At 34.3% G+C, this 22,757-nt stretch overlaps 2 protein-coding genes across 2 annotated transcripts in view; both read left to right on the forward strand.

Moving 5' to 3' along the window:
* RAD54B (RAD54 homolog B) overlaps positions 1-22,757 on the forward strand; it is a 111,445-nt gene that overhangs the window by 39,384 nt on the left and 49,304 nt on the right.
* Positions 1,830-7,767, forward strand: FSBP (fibrinogen silencer binding protein). The gene is made up of 2 exons (XM_007164921.2): positions 1,830-2,250; positions 6,172-7,767. Exons 1-2 carry the CDS (start codon positions 1,877-1,879, stop codon positions 6,695-6,697), a joined length of 900 nt encoding a protein of 299 aa, XP_007164983.1. The 5' UTR covers positions 1,830-1,876; the 3' UTR covers positions 6,698-7,767.

The following is a 22,757-nucleotide window of genomic DNA, read 5'->3' on the forward strand; positions in this document are numbered from 1 at the left end:
TGATAGTGAGGTTGAACGTTTTTTCACATTTCCTTATGGATGTCTTATGGATGAAAATCGATTTTGGTATACATTTCCTTTATGGTGAGATTGAACGTTTTTTCACATCCTTATGGATGTCTTATGGATGAAAATCATTTTTGGTATACATTTCCTTGATAGTGAGATTGAACGTTTTTTCACATTTCCATTAGCACTTCATTTCTTAACACAATGCCTGTATTTCTTCCAAAAATAATAATATTGTTTAAAGACAGTATGTATCCTGTGTTCTTGCTTTCCTTTGAGTAACTGTGGTCAGGTTGTTGGAGCAGGTCAATTTTCAGTTTGCATCTCTAGGGGCAAGAATCATTTGCATTATTATTTTCTACAGTTTTACTCAGCAGTAAAACTGCTCAAAGACAGTGAAAGGCTAGGACTACTAAAGAATCAGATTACCCAGTAGAGTATGCCAGAAAACACCTAGCATCCTATAGTGCACCCAGCAATCTTTCACTTTTTTTCCTGACAAATAACACATTTCCTGACAAATAACACATTCTAGCACATTGTCTGGCTCAGAGTGAGAACTTAATAAATTTAATTTAATTCTCTTCTATTGAAAGAATGAAAAACAAAGTAATTGAAAATTGGTGACATTTCTGTAGAACTGTATTCTCTGGATAGGGGCTGTATCTAGATTTACCTTTGTTTTCTTTGGGCCTTTCTCAGTGCTTGAGAACATTGTTACAGGTGTTCAGTAATTGATTGAATGGAACTGTGTTCAAGTATGTTCTAATTCATTCTCCTATCTGGAGAAACATGTATATCAGGAGAAAATAGGCTTATTTGTTTACATTGTTATTTATCATGTTTCAGACAGAGATTAGAAAATATATCCTAAACACACAGATTGGTGGCCTTGCAAATGACTAGACTAGCTGTTTCCTTTCATAGTCCAAATTGTGTGAATATGGCTAAATAAAGATCGTACTCTATAATAATAGCAAATGCGATTTTGTTGTGTGCAGTCTTAAGGTGTTATTATGCTGTTCTCACTGTGAATGGTGTTTTTTACACATGGTAAAGCAGGCTAGCATATTCATGTGCGTTACAGCTGGAATAATGCATTGCTTTAAAAACATAATTTTTATCTGCTTTTTAGATTTAGTGTTCAACAAAAATTTCTTCTTAAGTAACTGAAAAAAAAAATACACGGTGGCTACTGTAGACTGTAAAATGAAGGAGAAGCTTAGCTTTACCGTGGAGTCTGAGCTGGGTGTAACCTAACTAGCTAGAGGATATGCAATTCCTGATTGACAGCAGGACCAGCATTATGCAGATTTTGTAAGGGAGAACAGCAGCTCAGAAACAGTGATTAGGGGCTCTGTTAGGAATCACTACATTCACCACTCATATCTTTAGTTTTTCATTTTTCTGTCTACTGGATTTGTAAACAAATAGTACAAAACAGTTCTTTTGTTCTTATTAAAGTGATACTGCAATGCAGTTTCAGTCTATCAGCTAGGCAAACGTGTCGGAATTCGATATTCTCCCTAAATTAGCTAATTTTTAGCTGTGTTCCATGCTTATCTCTAGACCTTTGTGTATTAAATCCTACCTCGAGCTGTTCTCTTTATACACAAGTGTGTTTTGCTTGTGCCTTCCTGTCTTCTTCAGTGAGAAGCTTTATGTAGGTCAGGCTTGGCTTAAGCAGATTTCCTGAACCTGCGTCAGCTTAAGCTGGAGGAATTTTAATAAACCCTCCCCTGTAGGCGTGGGCCTAAATGAGGCTAGCCTAGTTAAGCCTGATCTTTTTCTGTTTGTGAAAAGAGCTGAGCAGAGCTGAAGGCTGCATGGTGGTTTCAGAAACTGCCTACTTAATTTGAAAAGAACAATGGTAGGAAAAGCTAGATCTTCCAATTTTACCTTATCTGAAAAGCTTGATTTGTTAAAGCTTGTGAAGCCATATGTTAAAATTCTGGAAGAACACACTAACAAACATTCAGTAATAGTGGAAAAGAATAGATGTTGGGATATCATAGCAGTTAACTATAATGCAAGTGGAGTAGACCGCCCTCCTCGAACAGCGCAGGGCCTACGCACTCTTTACAAAAGGCTCAAAGAATATGCCAAACAGGAGCTATTGCAGCAAAAAGAGACCCAGTCAGATTTTAAAAGCAATATTTCTGAGCCAACCAAGAAAGTTATGGAGATGATTCCCCAGATTTCCAGTTTTTGCCTGATAAGAGACAGGAACCACATACAAAGGTAAGCTTTATTTTATTTTGTTGTGAAAATTATGGCGCCTCCTATCTATTGGGCTCTGGCTTAGTTGTGATAAAGATACGCATAGTAAGCATCCCCACTACGGGAGCAGTGAATAGTGTCTTTGTTTTGCCTTCTTAAAAAAGAAAAGTGAGGCCATAAGGAATTTTTCTGCTGCACTGGATTCAAGCCACTTTTTATTGTCTTCCCCTCCCCCTTCCCTCCTTCTGTAGTTTCTAAAAAGTAAAGGTTAGGGAGGAATAAATGGGATGTAATTTGTGACATTACCTCATAAACTTTTTAAGCTTTAAAATTAAATTGTTTAATTAGCTTCTGAGAGATACCTTTTTCTTATTTCATTTAAGATTACATTTCATTAGAATTTTCAATTTTGTATAAAGTTAGCAGTTTCAGGAAAACTGGAACCCTTGCTTTTTTTTTATGAATTATCAGTGTCTACACTTACTGAATATTAATTGAGCTAAAAACCTAAAATGAACAATTAAGTAAACTTGTTAATGGCATCATTGTATATATTAAAGTTTAAAGTATTTTTAAATGTACAGTTTAAAGTATTTTTCTAACTTACATTCAAAATAAAAAAGACAAGGAAACACAAGAAAAGGAGTTAATGCCTAATTAGGGATTCAGATTACTTAATAAAACTAAAAATTTTTGTTGTTTTTACACATTAATGGTCTAGTTTCACTTTGATTTGGGCTCATACAGGAAAGGGTAAGCTCTCCCATACTATTCTGCAAGGGTTTCAAACTATGAATTTTAATATATCAATAAGAGCAACTGGATTAGAAACAGTTTTTTTGGTTGAATTTGTGCTCTACATGACTACTTGCCTGGAAATCTTCAAAAACTATTATCCTGCTGCTGATTCAGATTTTAACCTCTGGCAAAAGATAAAAATGGCAGCTACAGGCTTCTTCTGAATCATTTAGAGTAATGTAAGCAAACGGTAAACTCCTTGTTAGTTGAGGAACCTTTCAAACAGAACTTTACAAGTCACTTTCCTATTGGTGGAAGAGTCATTATATAAGCAAAATTATTAATTACCTATGAAATCCCTTTGAAGTTAGGGAAGAAATGGAAAAACCTTTTTAGCCAAACATATTTGTTATTTTGATAATCTACTAGGATAATATTTTTGAGCCCAGCTTCTTACCATATACTTCTTATTTCTAGTTGATAGCATAGTAAAAAAAATAGCACCAGTGGGAATCCAAGACGTTGATACACAGTATATTAATTCATGGGGTCACTTCCTAAACTGTTCACTGTGATGACAAATGATTAAATCCTCCTAGTATGCTGAATGTCCAAAAAAAAAGAAACTCCACAGTAAGACTGTTTTATACTCATTAAAAATTTTCCCCTCTTTGAATCATAAAGAACAGTGGCTTTGCATTATAGGTATAAAACTACCTTTTGGGTATAGGTTTTTATAATTTGAAAACTACACATAGAAACTGTAGTTTTATCAAGTTGTGTATTTTAAAAATACACTGATACAGAAGAGAAATAATGTATAAGATACAAAGATATATTTACATTTTGACTGCTTTTGTGTGTGTGTGTGTATGTATGTATGGTATATATACACGTACATACATAGAATATATATACCTACACAGTCAATCTTTGGGACACCAACATTTCTCTGATAAAATGAGTTGATTTACACATTTCCATACCTACTGTTTAAACAATCAGTTTTTCAGATTTTAAAGGTAAGAATATCAGAAATATGCCATTTAAATGCTTATTTTTGTTAGCATGTCTGCTCTGCCACTTTCTCTATACTAGCATTTTAATTTATAATATATTTATGTATTTAATATACTTATACCTGTTTGACATCATCTCAAATCTTAATTACCTCAGAAGTTTATAATTACACTAAATTATGCTTCTATATAAATATGACTGTTAATCTCATCAAACTCTCTATACTTAATAAGGAAAATATTACTGCTTATATAATTTAACATATTTAAGTATATACAACTATTTTGTAAGGCTATTTATTTCTACAACTGACATTGATTTATGTCTTTATATTTACCTCTCTTTAACATCAGATTATATTTTGTGTTTTTATAACCAATTTGATCCTCAGAGTTCATATTCATAAATTTTAGAAGTCCTTTTCTGTTTTATCATTTTTTTTGTGACCTTCTCTAAATCATTTTTAGACTTTGTTATGCCTTATTTGTAATGTTTTAACTAAAGTGGAATGGAATATTCTAGATATAAGGCATATTTTTAATTTACATGGGAGTATATTGTCTATGTTTAATTGTGAATCTTATAGTCTATTATACATACTAATTTGGAGAAGTAATTATGTGGATTTAAAAAATTTAATTTATATCTGTCGTTTTAACTTTTTGCCAATCCAGGATTTAGAGATGTTAATAAAAGCAAATCTTACTAATTTGAATTACATTTATATTCCATTGTTTTGCTTTTGAAAATCATAAAATGACAAAAAAAGACAAGAATGAAAATGAAGGAATTTATATAATCTACAAATAGATTTTTCGTAACATACTAGATATCTTATTATTTCATTTGTACTTCTTAGACAAATATCTGATATTTCTGGCAATTTAATGTTATTAGTAAGTGACATATGGGGAGTTTAAATTCTTTTCCTTATGTTCTACTTAAACTTGTTCCAGCATTTTAATCATCCATGTAGAATGTATTCTAACCTATATTACTTATTTATAATTTATAAAATGTTATTTAAATAATGTGAAGTGTAGCATTTCCATTAATGCTCCAATAATCTCTTTCACCTCGATAACTTTTATTTTTAAGTTAGGCAGAAACATAAATTTAAGAAAAAAACCCTCAAGAAACATTATGTATTCTTAATTCACAACTTCATGTTATACATGAAATTATTTAAAAACCAACAGAATTTTAAGGAACATTGTGTTTATGTCATAACAAATATTATAATGTCAAAGTTTAAATTATGCTAAAACTGTAGTTGCCTCTAATAGGAATGCATATTTTATGGAAATTTCATGTAAATTTAATAAACTTTCAATATATCATATATAGGCCATTAAAAAAACATTGCATTAAAAAAACCATTTCATTTATTCAACCATTCAACATATGATGAGTACCTGTGAGGTTCCAAGTAGAGTATTATACTGGGTACTGATGATCCGGTGGTAGATCTAAACCCTTGCCCTTGTACACTTCACCTGACCACTGGTTAAAAGACTTAGAGATCACCTGAGTCATGTGGTTTAGGATAGGTAAAGGGGAAGAAACACCATTGCATCTGAAATTGGATAGTTAGGAGAACCCCCTGATAGTTGGGCATACCCAAAATCATACACAATCTTGTTTTTCCTGTGTGTGTGTGTGTGTGACAAATACAGAAATCAGTACGTCTCAGAGATTGCCTTCCACTGTCCTCTTGGAAGTCATAGACCCTCGTGATTTTTAGATCAGGACAGGAGAGGAGAAGCAGGAGGTCTAGGACTAAGGTGTCGGGATAGCAAGGCCCAGAATGAATTAAATGACACTACACCATTTAAGAACCTCAGGCTTATAGGGACAATTGGTATCTCTCTGAGAGTATCAAAAATGCCTTTTCTTTTGTAATTTACCTCAGTAGCCTTGTGTAGTATTTATAAGTTCCTGTTCTTTTAAGAGCCCAATTTTAAAGTTAAGGATGGAGAGAGCCATATATATATATATATATATAAAATTAAAATCCCAACCGTAGTCACTTTAATTTATTATTCCAAGGGTTAAAAATATTTTTTGTTTCATAATTTTCTTTATAGCTTGATAATTTAATGTATATTAAATATGAAATTATGCTTTAAAATGCTCTTGTATTCATTTGATTTACATTTTATAATGCTTTTTTGTGTGCTGTAGTGCAAACTTGGATGAGGAAGCACAGGCTGGTACAAGTTCACTACAGGTAATGTTGGACCACCATCCAGTTGCTATTACAGTGGAGGTGAAGCAAGAAGAAGACATTAAGCCCCCTCCTCCACTGGTTTTAAATTCTCAACAGAGTGATACTTTAGAGCAAAGAGAAGAACATGAATTAGTACATGTTATGGAAAGATCTTTGTCACCGTCACTTTCCTCTGTTGATATGAGAATGACATCGTCTCCATCTTCTATCCCAAGGAGAGATGATATTTTTCGGCATGAAAGTGGAGAAAATTTTAGGTCACAGTTAGGGTATGATCCTCAGATTCTGCAAATGCTGAAAGAGGAGCATCAGATAATTTTAGAAAATCAAAAAAATTTTGGATTATATGTTCAGGAGAAGAGGGATGGATTGAAAAGAAGGCAGCAGCTAGAGGAAGAGCTGCTAAGAGCAAAAATTGAAGTGGAGAAGCTGAAAGCAGTTCGCTTACGGCATGATCTATCTGAATATAATAGTCTCTAAGATTTTTTTTTGCAGTCTTGCAATTTGATAATTTTAATTTTGGCCAAATTACTTTCATTTGGGAATATCCTGAAGCAGAGTATATATTCTTTTTTTTTTTGGCCACGCCGCATGGCATGTATGATCTTAGTTCCCTGACCAGGGATCGAACCCACGCCCCCTGCAGTGGAAGCACAGAGTCTTAACCACTGGACCACCAGGGAAGTCCCAGAGTATATATTCTTAAAAAATATTGTTAATCTCTATTATGAAAAAGGCTTTTTGACATGATTTTCTAATTATTTAATTTTCCTTTGATACATATTAAAACGCTGATTGGTATGGTTATAAATTTTGTCTTCCTCTAATTTTTTTCCTAAGATGTTTTAATTGTTGGCCTTACAAAAGATGTTTTATTTTGATTAGTAACATATACATAAATAACATATATAAATACATCAGTATTCTTTCAAAGTTCTGAATCTTCAACATTTTTAATTAGCACTTTGAAAGCTGTATGTAGTTCAAAGTTTTTAAGTCAATCTAATTTAGAAGCAATACTAGCCTAATAGAAGCTTGTCTGTATGACACTGATTTTTATGCTTTCATTCTTTGACGGAGTAAGTCCTAGGATTTTAGGGATGGAAGGTATTTGGAGAACACTTTTTCCCACCTCAGTTTTGAGGTAATGAAACCGAGGTCCAGGGAGAACTCAATGATTTATTTGATGTAACAAAGCTCTTTATGGCAGAGCAATGACCAGCACTCAGTTTTTGTTTCTCTGTAATTTTTTTCCCCCTGCTATTCCGCAGAAGTAAAAATCCACAAAAATATCCTACATGTTAAAAAATTAGAAATATTTATTTCATTAAAATTGCTTTTAAAAATTGGTGGGTTATGAAATCAGGGGAATTGTGTCAATTACCCCCTTCCTCCTCCTCCTTTTTTTGTCCAGCAAAATAAGATATTCTATTGGAGATGTTATATATTTTGACTACAAGATTTAATACGTCAATTCATTTGGAATGTCTTAGTCTGAAAAAGATTTCTTTCACAGTAAAATCACAGTAAAAACTTTAATGAACAAAATTAAAATTTTATTTAGAATAAAAATAGCAAAAATTATATGTTTATAATTTATGATATCTATAGTCTTTTATGTTTTTGTAAATATTGCTATTTTAGTATTTGTGGAAATAAATAAAACCTTGATTCTTAAAGCACACATAGACATTTATGTTAAATCTTTAATATGTTTATTACTTAAGGATTTCTATTTTTGCTGGGGCTGTGTTGAGGAAGGATATTTAAGCCAAGCTTTAGAATGGGGTAGGTAGGATTTCAGCTGTATTGGGGAGAAAGGATGTTTATGTCAGAGTGAGCAGCATGAAAAAGGCATAGAGAATGGGAAAAAGTGGGTCAGAGTGTATAAGCACAAATACAGTGCTAAGCCAGGTGATTTTTAAGTGATTTTAAGTGAGCATAGAGAGGGCCACTTAGGGCTGTGATAATCTGGACAAGGACATATACCTTGACTAACTGGGGTAGCTACCCTTGAGCTCCAGCAGAATTTTTACATGCAGAAATGAGCCAGAAATCTGCATTTTTATGAGAAATGTTTATTTTTAAAACATTTGCAAATAATTAAAAATATTTAAAATAATAAATAGACGAAACATGTGAGTGGGCCTCATTCAGCCAGTGGGCTTTCGGCTCATGGCCTGTGGTGTAGAGCAGTGGTTCACCAAGAGTAGATCCTGACCAGCAGCATCAGCACCTCGAGAACTTGTGAGATATGTAAATCCATTCCTTTCGGATCAGCAACTTGAGGGGTAGAGTACAGCAATCTGTTTTAATAAGTTCTCTAGAGATTCTGATGCAAGCTAAAAAACCACTCAGAGAACCACTGGAATAGAGTATTTTGAAAGCTAACATGGTGCCTAAATCATGTTAGATTTTCAAAAATTTTTGTTGAAGAGTGGGTGAAGGTAAATTGAGGGATATCAATGTGGAAGTTGGAAGCTGGTTGGTGCCACATTATGGATTACATTAAATGCTGTTTTTAAGGAATCGAATGTGAATATATAATGGCAAGCCATGGAAGGCTTTTGACTAGGGACATATGACTAGAGCTCTGACTTAATGTCATAATAGCAGCATTTCAGGGTGGGCAATGTAGTGAGGGGAAATTAAATCTGAAATTTAGGTTATGACTCTAGGAATAGAAAGAATAAAAATAAAATGGACTCCTATGGTACCGTTTTAGCTTGTTGACTGCTTAATTTCATTGGCATTTTGTATCTGCTGTTAGAGTTAAATATTTTATTATAAAAATGCCTTGAATGTATGATACATCCTTTTGACAATTTCATCTTCTTTAATCTGTGCTGTGACTTTTCTTTCAGTCTAATGAATCTTATAATTCTTATTTGAGGTAATGTTTTTACAATATTATTCCAGTAAATCTTTACAGTAGTAAGCTCTAACTTTTTGAAATGATTGAAAACAAATTACCATACAAAATGTAATTTATGTTATAATCTTAGCATGGTACTACTCAGAATTGTTAATGAATGTTCAGTTTGAATGCTGACTTTGTACAGCTAAATCAGTTTTCCAGGTGTGTTCTGTGGAACATTAATTCTGTGAAATGTTTTTAGCCAAGTTATGTGTTCAAAAAAGTGCAATATACATCTTTTTTGGTGGTTAGATTCTAACGTAAGTGTGGAAGGTAAAAATGTATACTATATAAAATTGCCCTTGAAAATTTTTTTGCTACCCGGAAAGTAGTGTAAACATAGTCTCCTACAGTCGTATTTTTCTCCAGCAGTGTTCAAGATTGTTGTTTCGTTGCTTATGTCATGTGACAAATTTGTTAGCATGTAGGGACTGAGTAGAATAAAAACCTTATTTTACATATTTTTAAACAACAGAATTACACTCATTGCAGTGAGTTTACTGCAGCAGTTTTTCTGAGTCAATCTTGTTTAATTTTAATCTGCAAAAATTAAAGTGAATGTGGTTCTGCTCCATTTTCATTGCTCCATCTCCCCACCTATGCAATTATAATTAGCATAGTACAGTTTATGGGAATTTCTGTGTAAAGAAGACTTGTTTGATGACTGAACTCTTTTTAGAGGCTGTTTATTATTATCTTGCAGAGTATCTTAGGGAAATTCTGAGCTAAAGCTTTTTTCTTTTTCTTTCTATATTGAGACTTTTTTGAGTTTTTGACTACTTACCAACTTACATTAGCAGTTTTTGCTGAGGACAAGTTTCACTAAGGGGAATATATAATGGCAAATTCTGTTAGTACCAATGGAATACAATTGAAGCCACCAGACATCCTACTATAGAGAACTATTTGGGGCTGTGAGTTTACTTATGAAATGTAATGCTGGAAAAACATAGGAAAGAGTGTTTTTATTTTTAAAATGTAGACTTGGTTCTGTAGAAATACTATTTCATCCAATATATTAGTAATTTAGATCGTGCCTAGTTATTCTTGCCACCTTCTTGTCTTTTCTTATCCATTTGAACTTAAATGGATATGTTTGTTTTTTTACAAGTTATATTATAAACCTAGGTTTGATTTATAATGGCATTCTGAAAAAGTTAATGAAGCTCTTTCATTTCTAACAAATGCCAGATTTCTAAAAATATTCAAATTAAATATTTTCGTTTTTTGTATAATGCGACATCAACTTGGTGTTATTTTATTTTTGAAAGATTCACTCTACCCTATTGCCTCTTTACTTACATGAAAATGTTTGAAATATGAATTATTTTCCATGTGCCTTCTTTTAGAGTAATGTCACGTTTTAAATAGATATGTTTAAATAATTAAGTGTGGTAAATTGTAATTAATATATACTGTAGATGATAGTGGTTAAATGCGTTGTTAACACATGTTCTTTTAAATACATGGTAATACATTGTACTGATTTGTGTACTCTTTGTGTGCCATAAAACAAAGAATTCGGTACTATAGAGGTAAAGTTTTTTGTTGAGGCATAATTGAAATACATTTCTTTAGGTGATATAATAGATGTCAAATGTACCATGTCTAAATTTCATAATATATTTATTTTTTTCAAATGTTAAGATTCACAAATTCTCAAAATCAATTAAATATTTGATGGTGACTTTGATTGTAAATAGTTAAAAATAGATGAAATGTGGTTGCAATACTGAACAAATACAAAAGAGTAAATTCTTAAAATATGCAACCTAATTAAACATTAGCAGTCATGCTAGATCTTGTATATAATTTTGAGAAATTGGTTCCGTATTTTTTAATGTATCTTCTTAAAGTTTCATTAAAAGTAGCAGCTATAATGTGAATTTATATAATTTATTTTTAGTTTTCCATTCCTTTGTAAATAGTAGAAAGCAAAGTAAATAAATAAATAAAAATAAAAATACCACCCAAGTTAGCCCAAACAATTTAAACTAAAATGGATGTATCATTAGACTTACACTTTGTTAGTAGATCTTTCATGAGTGTGAGTTCACCTCTGTTACGAAGATTAAGAAATCCTTCAAATGTATAGAAACGAAAGAATTTTATAGTAAACATTCATATGCCTGCCACCTACATTCTACAATTAATGTTTTGCTATATTTGCTTTATCACATATTTATCTGTCTATCCATCCATAACTTTTTTTTTTTTAAGAAAACTTATTTTCAAATAAGTTGCAGAATTAGTTAGAATACTTTACCCATAAACACTTCAGCATGAGTATTATGAACTGGAGTTCAATATTTATTTGTGTGTGTATGATTTTTTAGGTAAGATTTGCAAACAGTGAAATGCACAAATATTAAATGCACCATTTGATGAGTTTTGACAAATGACTACACCTGTGTAGCTTAAACCCCCATCAAGATTTAAAAAGTTATCACCCCAGAAAGTTCTCTCCTGCCCTTCCTAACCAATACCCTGGTACCTCAGGCAACCACGGTTTTTAAAAAACCACTAATTTTTAATAAAACATAGATAAGTTTTGCTTGTTCTATGACACAATATAATTGAGATCATATAGTACAGACCCTTTGTTTCTGGTTTTTTCACCCGTCTTAATGTTTTTAATATTCATCCATCCTCTAATCAGTAGTTCATTGTTTTCTGTGGCTGAGTAGTATCCATTCTATAAATATACCACAGTTTGTTTATCCATTATCTTTTGACGGACTTCTGGGCTACTTCCGGATTTTGGCTATTATGTATATTATTGTATAAATGTGTCATGGACTTAATGCTGGATTAAGGAAGATATATGTTTAACTGTTTAAGAAACTGCCAGACCTTTTCTCAAAGTGATTGTACCATTTTACACTTCCCTCCATAGTGTATGGATTACTATTTTTTTAAATAAAGCTTTGCATGTTCATTGACTGGAATGTCAGAATCGAAATTGATGAATAACTTTTTTTGATATTTAAATGAGTTTAAAATGCTGGGCAGATAGTTTAGATATCTGGGAATATTATAGTTTTACTGATTTTTTTTCTATTTTAGCACTTATTGCCACTTATTGCATATATGCTTTGACATGAAGTACTGAGAAATATGATAAAATGTATATATAGTCCCTGCCATGCTCATGAAGTATCATTCTGAAAATGATCTTTAATGCAAAGAAATACCTTCTAGGTTTATTTTGTACGTAATGATACTTGTACTTAGTTGACCTTCATTCTGTTTTGTTAAAGAAAACTATGGATGATTACTAGTTTGAAGTAATTTGTATATTAATGTTTGTATATTCTTTAGTGTAATAAAAACTATATGTTTCAAATCTTATATTTATATTGCAGTTATATGTTAATGCATATTAAAAGTTCTGGTAGCTTTTGGTAATTTTGAAACTCAAAAAATACAGTCTGCAAGAGTATTTACATTTTTTATTGAATTTGATGATATATGAGACATTTAAAATTTTTTTTGCTCCGTTGAAAACAGTGTGTGTATTTAGAATTGTTAAAAAAAAAAAGAATATTAAAGGCTTGGGTTTATGGAATGTATAATTAAACCATGCAACCCTAAAGTTACTATGCTTAGGACTCATTCATTAAGATGATAATGTCTACTATTAATATTAAAATGACAGTGTCTCCCCCTTCCTCTTTTATCAAAGCATGGTTTTAAGCACTTCTTACCTTGTGAATCTTGCTGTAGGCATTCAAGCCTCTTCTTTATGAAGACCGTTTTTGGTGTTTATTTGCGAAGTAAATTACAGGGTCAAGGGGGAAATAGATCAGAACCAAGTTCAGAAACAAAAATTACAGGTAGAGTGGAATTGTTAGTGGTGCTTAGTCTGGGATGTAGCAAATTAGTCATTATTTTATATATTGCAAGTAGTCTAGATGAAGGCAGTTATGTTCCATATATGTTTAATTCCCAGTTATCTTCATTCTACTTTTTTGCAGTCATTCACCCTCTCCCTTCCCTGCCCTATAGCCTACATTTAAAATGGGGCTAAATGGGAAGGGACTAGTGCAAGATGATGATGACGGTAGTTAACATTTAGAGAGCACTTACTGCATGGCAAGTACTGTTCTAAGCATCTTATATATATTAGCTAATTAGATGAAATATGGTTGCAACAAGTCTGTGAGGTAGGTATTAGTATTACATTCTTTGGCAATTCATAAACTGGCAGAGGGGTAAGTAACTTGTCCAGGGTCACATAGCTAGTAAGGGGCAGACTCAAGATTCAAACTCAACCAGTCTTGGCTTCCGAGTTCATGCTTTTATCTTTCTTCTGTTCTGCAAAAGAAAGGATATATCTAATTCTGAGAATATTATGGTATTTCAAAGTGATTATAAGAAATTCTGGATTCTTAGAATTTAACTACTGTCTTTTGTTCTAGTCAGCTTTTTTTTTTTTTTTTTTTGTGGGGGAAGGTTTGGACATAACAGCATAACAGTCAGCTCCTGAGAATATAACAGGATATTTGACTCTAGGAATGTTTCTCCCAGCCATTTTTGATGAAGACTTTTTTTATCCTGAAGAGGGGACACTTTTTAATCCCCTCTTTAACAGCAATCCTGAGGAATTGCACTTTTCTCTTAGATAACCAAGTAAAGAATGGGAACAAATTTGAAAAATGCAGAAGGATATTGTCAGTCTTTTATTTAGTGCACAGAGACTGCTACTGGTAGAAATAGTGTAAAAAGCAAGCTAATTGAAATTGTCCAAAATTGCACATCACAAATTTTTTTAGAATTAAAAAACTGATCAAAGCATCCCGTCTTTTTTTTTTTTTTTTTTTTAATGAGGATCTTGAATCAGATGCGTATGTTTGATTGATTGATTGATTGATTGATTTTGGCTGTGTTGGGTCTTCGTTTCTGTGCAAGGGCTTTCTCCAGTTGCGGCAAGCGGGGGCCACTCTTCATCGCGATGCGCGGGCCTCTCTCGTTGCGGAGCACAGGCTCCAGACGCGCAGGCCCAGCAGCTGTGGCTCACGGGCCCAGCCGCTCCGCGGCATGTGGGATCCTCCCAGGCCAGGGCTCGAACCCGCGTCCCCTGCATTAGCAGGCAGATTCTCAACCACTGCGCCACCAGGGAAGCCCCCGTCTTTTTCGTTAATGCTAAAACCCTCAAAACTTTATCTGGAAAAATCAAGGTTCGTAAAACAACAAAAATAACACATGACAACTAACTTACCTAAAAACTGGTAACTTTTTTTTGACTAAAAACTAATGGAGTAATACAATCTTCATAATATTTAGGCAAAATCTGATTTAGCAAAACTGTATTTGGTAGAAATTATAGTTATAAAAGAAAATTCATGTTGGCAAAAGTTCTAATCAGGAAAATACTATATATAAAGAAGTGACCGATGAATCAAATCTTTGTAATAACATTTACTTGGAAAATAATCCTGAATGTACAGTATGTACAATGATGCAGCTGGGTTCAAAGTTAATTTCTAAGGCTACTTTCTCAATGAAAATTAATTTTAAGGTAGTTTTTTTTTTTAACATCTTTATTGGAGTATAATTGCTTTACAGTGTTGTGTTAGTTTCTGCTGTATAACAAAGTGAATCAGCTATACATATACATATAGCCCCATATCCCCTCCCTCTTGCGTCTCCCTCCCACCCTCACTATCTCACCCCTCTAGTGGTCACAAAGCACTGAGCTGATCTCCCTGTGCTATGCAGCTGCTTCCCACTAGCTAGCTATTTTACATTTGGTAGTGTGTGTGTCAATGCTACTCTCTCACTTTGTCCCAGCTTACCCTTCCCCCTCCCCGTGTCCTCAAGTCCATTTTCTACGTCTGCATCTTTATTCCTGTCCTGCCCCTAGGTTCATCAGAACCATTTTTTTTTTTTAGATTCCATATATATGTGTTAGCATGTAGTATTTGTTTTTCTCTTTGTGACTTACTTCACTCTGTATGACAGACTCTCGGTCCATCCACCTCACTATAGATAACTCAATTTCATTTCTTTTTATGGCTGAGTAATATTCCATTATATATATGTGCCACATCTTCTTTATCCATTCATCTGTCGATGGACACTTAGGTTGCTTCCATGTCCTGGCTATTGTAAATAGAGCTGCAATGAACATTCTGATACATGACTCTTTTTGAATTATGGTTTTCTCAGGATATATACCCAGTAGTGGGATTGCTGGGTCGTATGGTAGTTCTTTTTAAGGAACCTCCATCCTGTTCTCCATAGTGGCTGTATCAATTTACATTCCCACCAACAGTGCAAGAGAGTTCCCTTTTCTCCACACCCTCTCCAGCATTTATTGTTTGTAGATTTTTTGATGCTGGCCATTCTGACCGGTGTGAGGTGATACCTCATTGTAGTTTTGATTTGCATTTCTCTAATGAGGTAATTCTCCTTTAATTTAATATTTTTATAATCATGAAGGAAAAATGTACCTAGAATCAAAATGGCAGTTTTGAAAACTACCTGTTGTTATGGGAATATGGTGATGACCAAGATCAAAAGAGACCTTCCTCTCAACACTTTATAGTTTAGTGGGGAAGGCTTACATTAAATCATTTGTCACATAATTAATTGCTGAGTTAATGCTGAGATAATAATGCAACTTGACGTAGTTTGGCAGTCAGGGAAATTTAAACTGTATGGAAAACCGAGTAGAAGTTAATTTAGATCAGTGTGTTGGAGGAACAGAGGTAGAAGGCCCTTTGGCTGGAAGTAGTGTTTTCTTCAATACCTTTAAGACAAATGGATGATCAGATTTACATTTAAAAATAGATATAGTAAATATGGAAAATGGCTTTAGGGAGTAGAGGTGGCAAGAGAACACTTCAACAGAACTGTTTATAATAATGGTACAGTAGTCCAGACCAGAGATGATGACTTGGAAAGAGTAGAGACAATGCAGAAGGCAAACAGTACACAGCTTTGTGAACCATGAAGGCGATAGGATCATCTGGATTTTGTGGTTGATTGGCTCTGGAACTGAGAAAATGAAGAATGTCGTGGATGATTTCCAATTTTTGGCTTGAATAAGGGTGGTAGTACTTTCACTGAGAAATGGGAAAACTGAAGGAGGAGCAGTTTTTGGAGAGAAGAGAAGTGGACCTGGTGAGTTTGAGATGTTTATGAGACACTCATGTGGATCCAACTGGATATACTGGTATACTTACAGATGTAGAATCATGATCTGGGCTAGAGAAAAAAATTTAAGTTAGTACAGGGAAGGTATTGAAGCCATGGGAGTAGATGAGCTAATTTAAGGAGAAGTGGTGCACAGTGAGGGGAGGAGGGCCTAGAACTCAGGTCTGAAGAACTCCAATAAACAAAGGTTAGACAAAAAAGTAAGAACTGGCAAAGATGTTTAAGACACAGCAACCAAAGAAGGAGGAGGAAAATTTGAAGTGTGTTAGCAGGTATAAAAATGGAGTTCAATATTTCAAGATAGAAATGGTCAACATTGTCCAATGCTTTTTGAGAATTTTGGTCAGGACTAAAAAGTAACCTGTGGATTTATTGACAAAGAGCTCCTTAGTGGTCTTTAACAAGGCAGCTTTGGGGGAGGATCAGACTGGAAGCCAGATTGGAGAAGTTGAGGAGTGACTGGGAATTCGAAGAAACGGAGGGAGTTAAGTGGGTGTTTGGATGCTTGAAGTGGAAACATGGGGGCAGGCAGCTTTTTCAGGCAGTATAAGTTCCCTTTTTATGCATGTGTTCTAGTTTATCCCTGAACATAATGCATCACAGAATAACTTTAACTTTATTTTTCCGTGCTGTGGCCTTCTTCTGTGATTTATTGTGGGGAAAGGAGTTTAGCAAGTGGGAAGTCAAGAGTGATCTTTCTAAGAGCTCTTTATTACCCCTAAAATAATGCACTAATTATCCCTCCTCATTGTTTCTCTCATTAAGTTTATCTTAATGAGAAACTAATTATCATTAAGAAATAAAAAGAATCAACCTTTGGACCTGTTGCTAAAACATAATCATTTATTGAGTTACAGAATGATGTTTAATAATTTCTAGTGAGTGGGCTTATTTCCACCTGGCACATTTTAATCTGTTAAATGCTACATGTTGCCAAAACATAATAGTTTTTTTTTTTTAGGGGGGAGGGATAGGGAGGAGTGTTTAAATGACATGGACTTATTTAAAATTTCACAAGTTATTTAAAATTTTATTACAATAGAAGGTATAGTGAATTCCTTATATTAAAGAAGATGTAAATGGATTCTTGATTCTTCTAGCACAGTCAACACTTTTTAAGTATTAGCCTTTAACATACTAAAATTTAATAGTGTTTTATATTTTACTTTAATTTTGATATAATTTCTTATAATTCAGGTTCTCTTTAATGCCTGTTTTCTACTCATAGACTTCACTGAAATTTTGTAATAAGATAAGAGTTTGGGTTTAGACTACATTTTGGGCAATCTGTAAGTTGTTGGACGAATGAATGTTGAGGGTTTTCAGATCAGATTGAAAATTCAGTTTAAAGAAATGAAACTTATTTTAGGTGCATCCTTTATAATGTGAAATTAGAGGAGTCAAGCAAAGAGGAGAGGTAAATATATATATAAAAAACTCACCACTAATAATGAAATTCAAATTATAATGTTAAGTAAATGCCATTTCTGTCTATTAAATTGGTAAAGATGAATGTTTACACAAAAATCTGTACATAAATGTTCATAGCAGCTTTATTTGTGATAGGTAAGAGCCAGAAACACCTCAACTGTCTTTCAGTATTCCATACAATAATAAGGAACAAACTTGATACAGGCAGCAACTTGGGATGAATCTCAAAGACATTATGCTGAGTGGGAGAAACCAGCTTGAAATGTTGTATACTATATGATTTCCATTTATTCGACATTCTCAAAAAGACAAAACTATATTGGTAGAAAGCAGATCAGTAACTGAATAGGGTTAGGGTGTGACTAAAAAGGAATAGCATGAGAGAGTCTTTTGGAGTGATAGAACATCTATATCCTGATTGTGGTAGTGTGTAAGTAAATTTATACCTGTGTTAAAATTTGTAAAACTGTACACCAAGAGAAAAAGTCAGTTTTACTGTATGATAATTGTAACAAAAAATAAATACAGTTAGAGAAAAATTGGTAAGGTAATATATTATGCTGATATATAGTAGTGAAGTGGATCCTCTCGGTTGGTGGGAATATCATTGGTAATGTCATTATGCAGATATTAAACACCATTTTACTTTTTTTTTTTTTTTAATTACACTATACTAGGTGTGCTTTATTTATTTATTTATGGCTGTGTTGGATCTTCGTTTCTGTGCGAGGGCTTTCTCTAGTTGTGGCAAGCGGGGGCCACTCTTCATCGCGGTGCGCGGACCTCTCACTATCGCGGCCTCTCTTGTTGCAGAGCACAGGCTCCAGACGCGCAGGCTCAGTAATTGTGGCTCACGGACCCATTTGCTCCGTGGCATGTGGGATCTTCCCAGACCAGGGCTCGAACCCGCGTCTCCTGCATTGGCAGGCAGGTTCTCAACCACTGCGCCACCAGGGAAGCCCCATTTTACTTTTTAATTTAATGATATGGGAAATGTATTCACAATAATATATCAAAAGAGGAGGCTAAAAAACTCTACATCATAATTCCTGGTATATTAGAAACATGTTTTCACCCAAAGAAGTATATAAAATTACCCTTTGTTCAAACACCCTCATTATGAGAGGAAAGCCGGAAACTGGAGCCACTGCACTTAATTCCTTTGCCTGCTTGACTGTTGTGTTCAGGATTACAGCAGCCAGGGTCCTTTCTGGGGCTGATAAGAGGTCACTGGGCCAAACAATTCTGAACACAGCTGTCTCAGCTGTATATCAATCATTTGTTTTCTCAGAAAAAAACTTTGATGGTTCTGAGGATAATTTATTGTTTGGAGATAGTCAAGATTCACTTTCTAAATCCATGAATACCAATGATGAACATATGCATTATCTGAATTCTAGTAGTGACAGTGGTTTTTCAGGCTTTCAGGAGATTGGTTTACCTGGCTTGAAGTTGTACAAGTTTTTTTTTTTTTGTCATACGTTTTCTCTTTGGTAAATACCTTCCAGTGGAATGACTGGTTATAGGAGGCGTATGTTTACTTTCTAGGAGTCTGCCAAACTGTTTTCCAAAGTGATTGTACTACTTTACATTCCTTCCAGTAGTGTGTGATATTTCTAGGTGCTCTACATCTTTTTTTTTTTTAAGTTATAATTGACTCTACATCTTTGTTAACGCTTAATATAGTCAGTTTAAAAAATTTTAGTCAATTTAGTGAGTGTGTGGTGTTATCTCATGTTTTGAACAACTTTATTGATTTATAATTCACATACCATATAATTCACCCATATAAAATATATAATTAATAATTTTTAGTAGTTTATTCACAGTTACGTGCAACTATCACCACCATTGTAAGATGTTTTCAACACTTCAAAAATAAATCCTGGGGACTTTCCTGGTGGTGCAGTGGTTAAGAATCCACCTGCCAATGCAGGGGACATGGGTTCGAGCCCTGGTCCAGGAGTATCCCACGTGCCGCGGAGCAGCTAAGCCCATGTGCCACAACTACTGAGCCTGCGCTTTAGAGCCTGTGAGCCACAACTGCTGAGCCCACGAGCCACAACTACTGAAGACCTTGCGCCTAGAGCCCGTGCTCCACAACAAGAGAAGCCACTGCAATGAGAAGCCTGCGCACCATAACGAAGAGTAGCCCCCACTCGCCGCAACTAGAAAAAGCCTGCACACAACAACAAGACCCAACACAGCCATAAATAAACAAACAAATAAATACTTTAGCTTTCAACCCACTTCACCATGTCTCCCCCCCGCCCCCCCCGCCCCAACTCACCCTCACCTCCCAGCCCTAAGTAACCACTAAACTACTTTCTGTCTCTATAGATTTCCCTGTTCTGGACATTTCATATAAATGGAATCATGTAATGTGTAGTCCTTTGGTGACTGGCTTCTCTCACTTAGCATAATGTTTTCAAGGTTTATACATGTTGTAGCATGTATCGGTATTTTAATCCTTTTAATGGCTGAATAATATTACATTGTAGTGATGTACCACAATTTGTTTATTCATTTGTCAGTTGAATGGATATTTGGGATGTTTCTACCTTTGGGCTATTATGAATAGTCCTGCTATAAACATTCATGTACAAGTTTTTTGTGTGGATGTGTTTTTCTGTCTCTTGAGCATATACCTAGGAGTGGAATTGCTGGGTCATATGGTAACTCTAATCTTTTGAAGAATTGCAAATCTGTTTTCTAAAGTGGCTGTACTATTTTACATTCCACCAGCAGTGTGTGAAGATTCCAATTTCTCCACGTCTGCACCGCACTTTTTATTATCTTTTTGATACTTATCATCCTAGTGGATGTGAAGTGTATCTTGTAAATTTATTTATTTATTTATTTTTGGCTGCATTGGGTCTTCTTTGCTGCACGCAGGCTTTCTGTAGTTGCGGTGAGCGAGGGCTCCTCTTTGTTGTGGTGCGCGTGCTTCTCATTGCGGTGGCTTCTCGTTGCGGAGCACAGGCTCTAGGCGTGTGGGCTTCAGTAGTTGTGGCACGCAGGCTCAGTAGTTGTGGCGTGTGGGCTCCAGAGCACAGGTTCAGTAGTTGTGGTGCACGGGCTTAGTTGCTCCACGGCATGTGAGATCTTCCCGGACCAGGGCTTGAACCCATGTCCCCTGCACTGGAAGGAGGATTCTTAACCACTGTGCCACCAGGGATGTCCATATCTTGTGTCTTTAATTTGCATTTCCCGGATGACTAATGATGTTAAACATCTTTTTTTAAAAATATTTATTTATTAATTTATTTTTTGGCAGTGTCGGGTCTTAGTTGCGGTGTGTGGGCCTCTCTCTAGTTGTGGTGTGCGGGTTTTTCTCTTCTCTAGTTGTGATGCACAGGCTCCAGGGCAGGTGGGCTCTGTAATTGTGGCGCGTGGGTTCCAGAGCATGTGGGCTTTGTAGTTTGTGGCATTCCGCCTCTAGTTGAGGTGTACGAGCTCAGTAGTTGTGGCACGTGGGCTTAGTTGCCCTGTGGCATGTGAGATCTTAGTTCCCTGAACAGGGATTGAACGTGCGTCCCTTGCATTGTAAGGTGGATTCTTTACCACTGGACCACTAGGGAAGTCCCTAAACATCTTTTTATGTACTTACTGACTATTTGTATATATTCTTTTCTGAATTAGCTGTTCATGTTTTTTGTCCATTTTCTATTGATTTGTTTGCCTTATTTTTGAGCCATAAGAATTCTTTATCTAGTTTAGTGACGAGTCCTGTGTCTTATGTATGTATTGTGATTATTTTTATCCTCCTGTGGCTTACCTTTTTTTGTCTTCCTAATAGCATCTTTTAAAAAGCAAAATTTTTAAATTCTGATAAAATTCAACATATACTTTTTATTTTTTATGTTTTGTGCAATTGTATTCTAAGAAACCTTTGCCTACTTCAAGATTATGAGTATCTTCTCCTACATTTTCTTGTACAAATTTGTAGTTTTAAATTTTACATTTAGGTCTGTGATCCATTTTGTGTTAAATTTTGTGTACAGGGTGAGTTAATGGTTGATGTTCATCTTTTCCATGTGGATATCCAGTTGATTCAATAACATTTGTTTGAAAAGACTTTTCCCATTGAATTTGTTTGCCGGCTTTGTTGAAAATCAGTTGGTCATCCACGAGGCCACTATTTTGTTGCATTGATCTGTCTTTTTTTTTTTCCCCAGTACCAAAGTATCTTCATTCTTGTTACATGACAGTAAACCTTGAAATTAGATGGGATAAGTCCTTTCACTTTGTTCTTTCAAAAAATTAGTTTGATTATTTCAGGTTCTTTGTGTTTTCTTATAAATTTTAGAATCAACTTGTTAATTTCTACCAAAAGCATCCTGGGATTTGATTGGCATTGTGTTGTGTATAGAAATCATTTTGGAGAGAATTGCTGTCTTAAAATTGAAATTTCCAATCCATGAAATAGAGGCTTTGTTTATTTAGATCTTTGTTAATTTCTTTAGCACATCTTTAATTTTCAGTATAGAGGTCTTAGGTGCCGTTTGTTACATATTTTCCCAAGTATTTCATGAATTTTTTTTTTTTGGGTGCTACTGTGAACGTAGTTTAAAAAATTTTATTTTCCAATTATTTCTTGCTAGTCTATTATGAAAACAATTTATTTTTACATATGAACCTGGCATCCTGTGACTCTGCTAAATTTGTTTCATTAGTTCTAAGTCATTTGTTTTTAGGTTCCCTGTGGATTTCTATGTAAACAATTTTATCATCTGCATATAGGTACAGTTTTACTTCTTCCTTTCTGATCTTTATGCTTTTTGTTTTTATTGCCTTATTGCATTGGCTAGGACTTTCGAGGACAACATTGATTAGAATTGGTGAAAATGGGCATTCTTTTTTTTTATTCCTAATCTCAGGGTTTTTTCTTTTTCTTTTCCTGTTTAAGTAGATGGTGTAGTTTTTAAATTTATTTTTATTTATTTATTTTTTACATTATTTCTTTCTTTATTTTTGGCTGCATTGAGTCTTCTTTGCTGTGTACAGGCTTTCTCTAGTTGTGGCGAGTGG

This window comes from Balaenoptera acutorostrata, chromosome 17, assembly GCF_949987535.1.
Source record: "Balaenoptera acutorostrata chromosome 17, mBalAcu1.1, whole genome shotgun sequence".
NCBI classification, from domain to species: Eukaryota; Metazoa; Chordata; class Mammalia; order Artiodactyla; family Balaenopteridae; genus Balaenoptera; species Balaenoptera acutorostrata.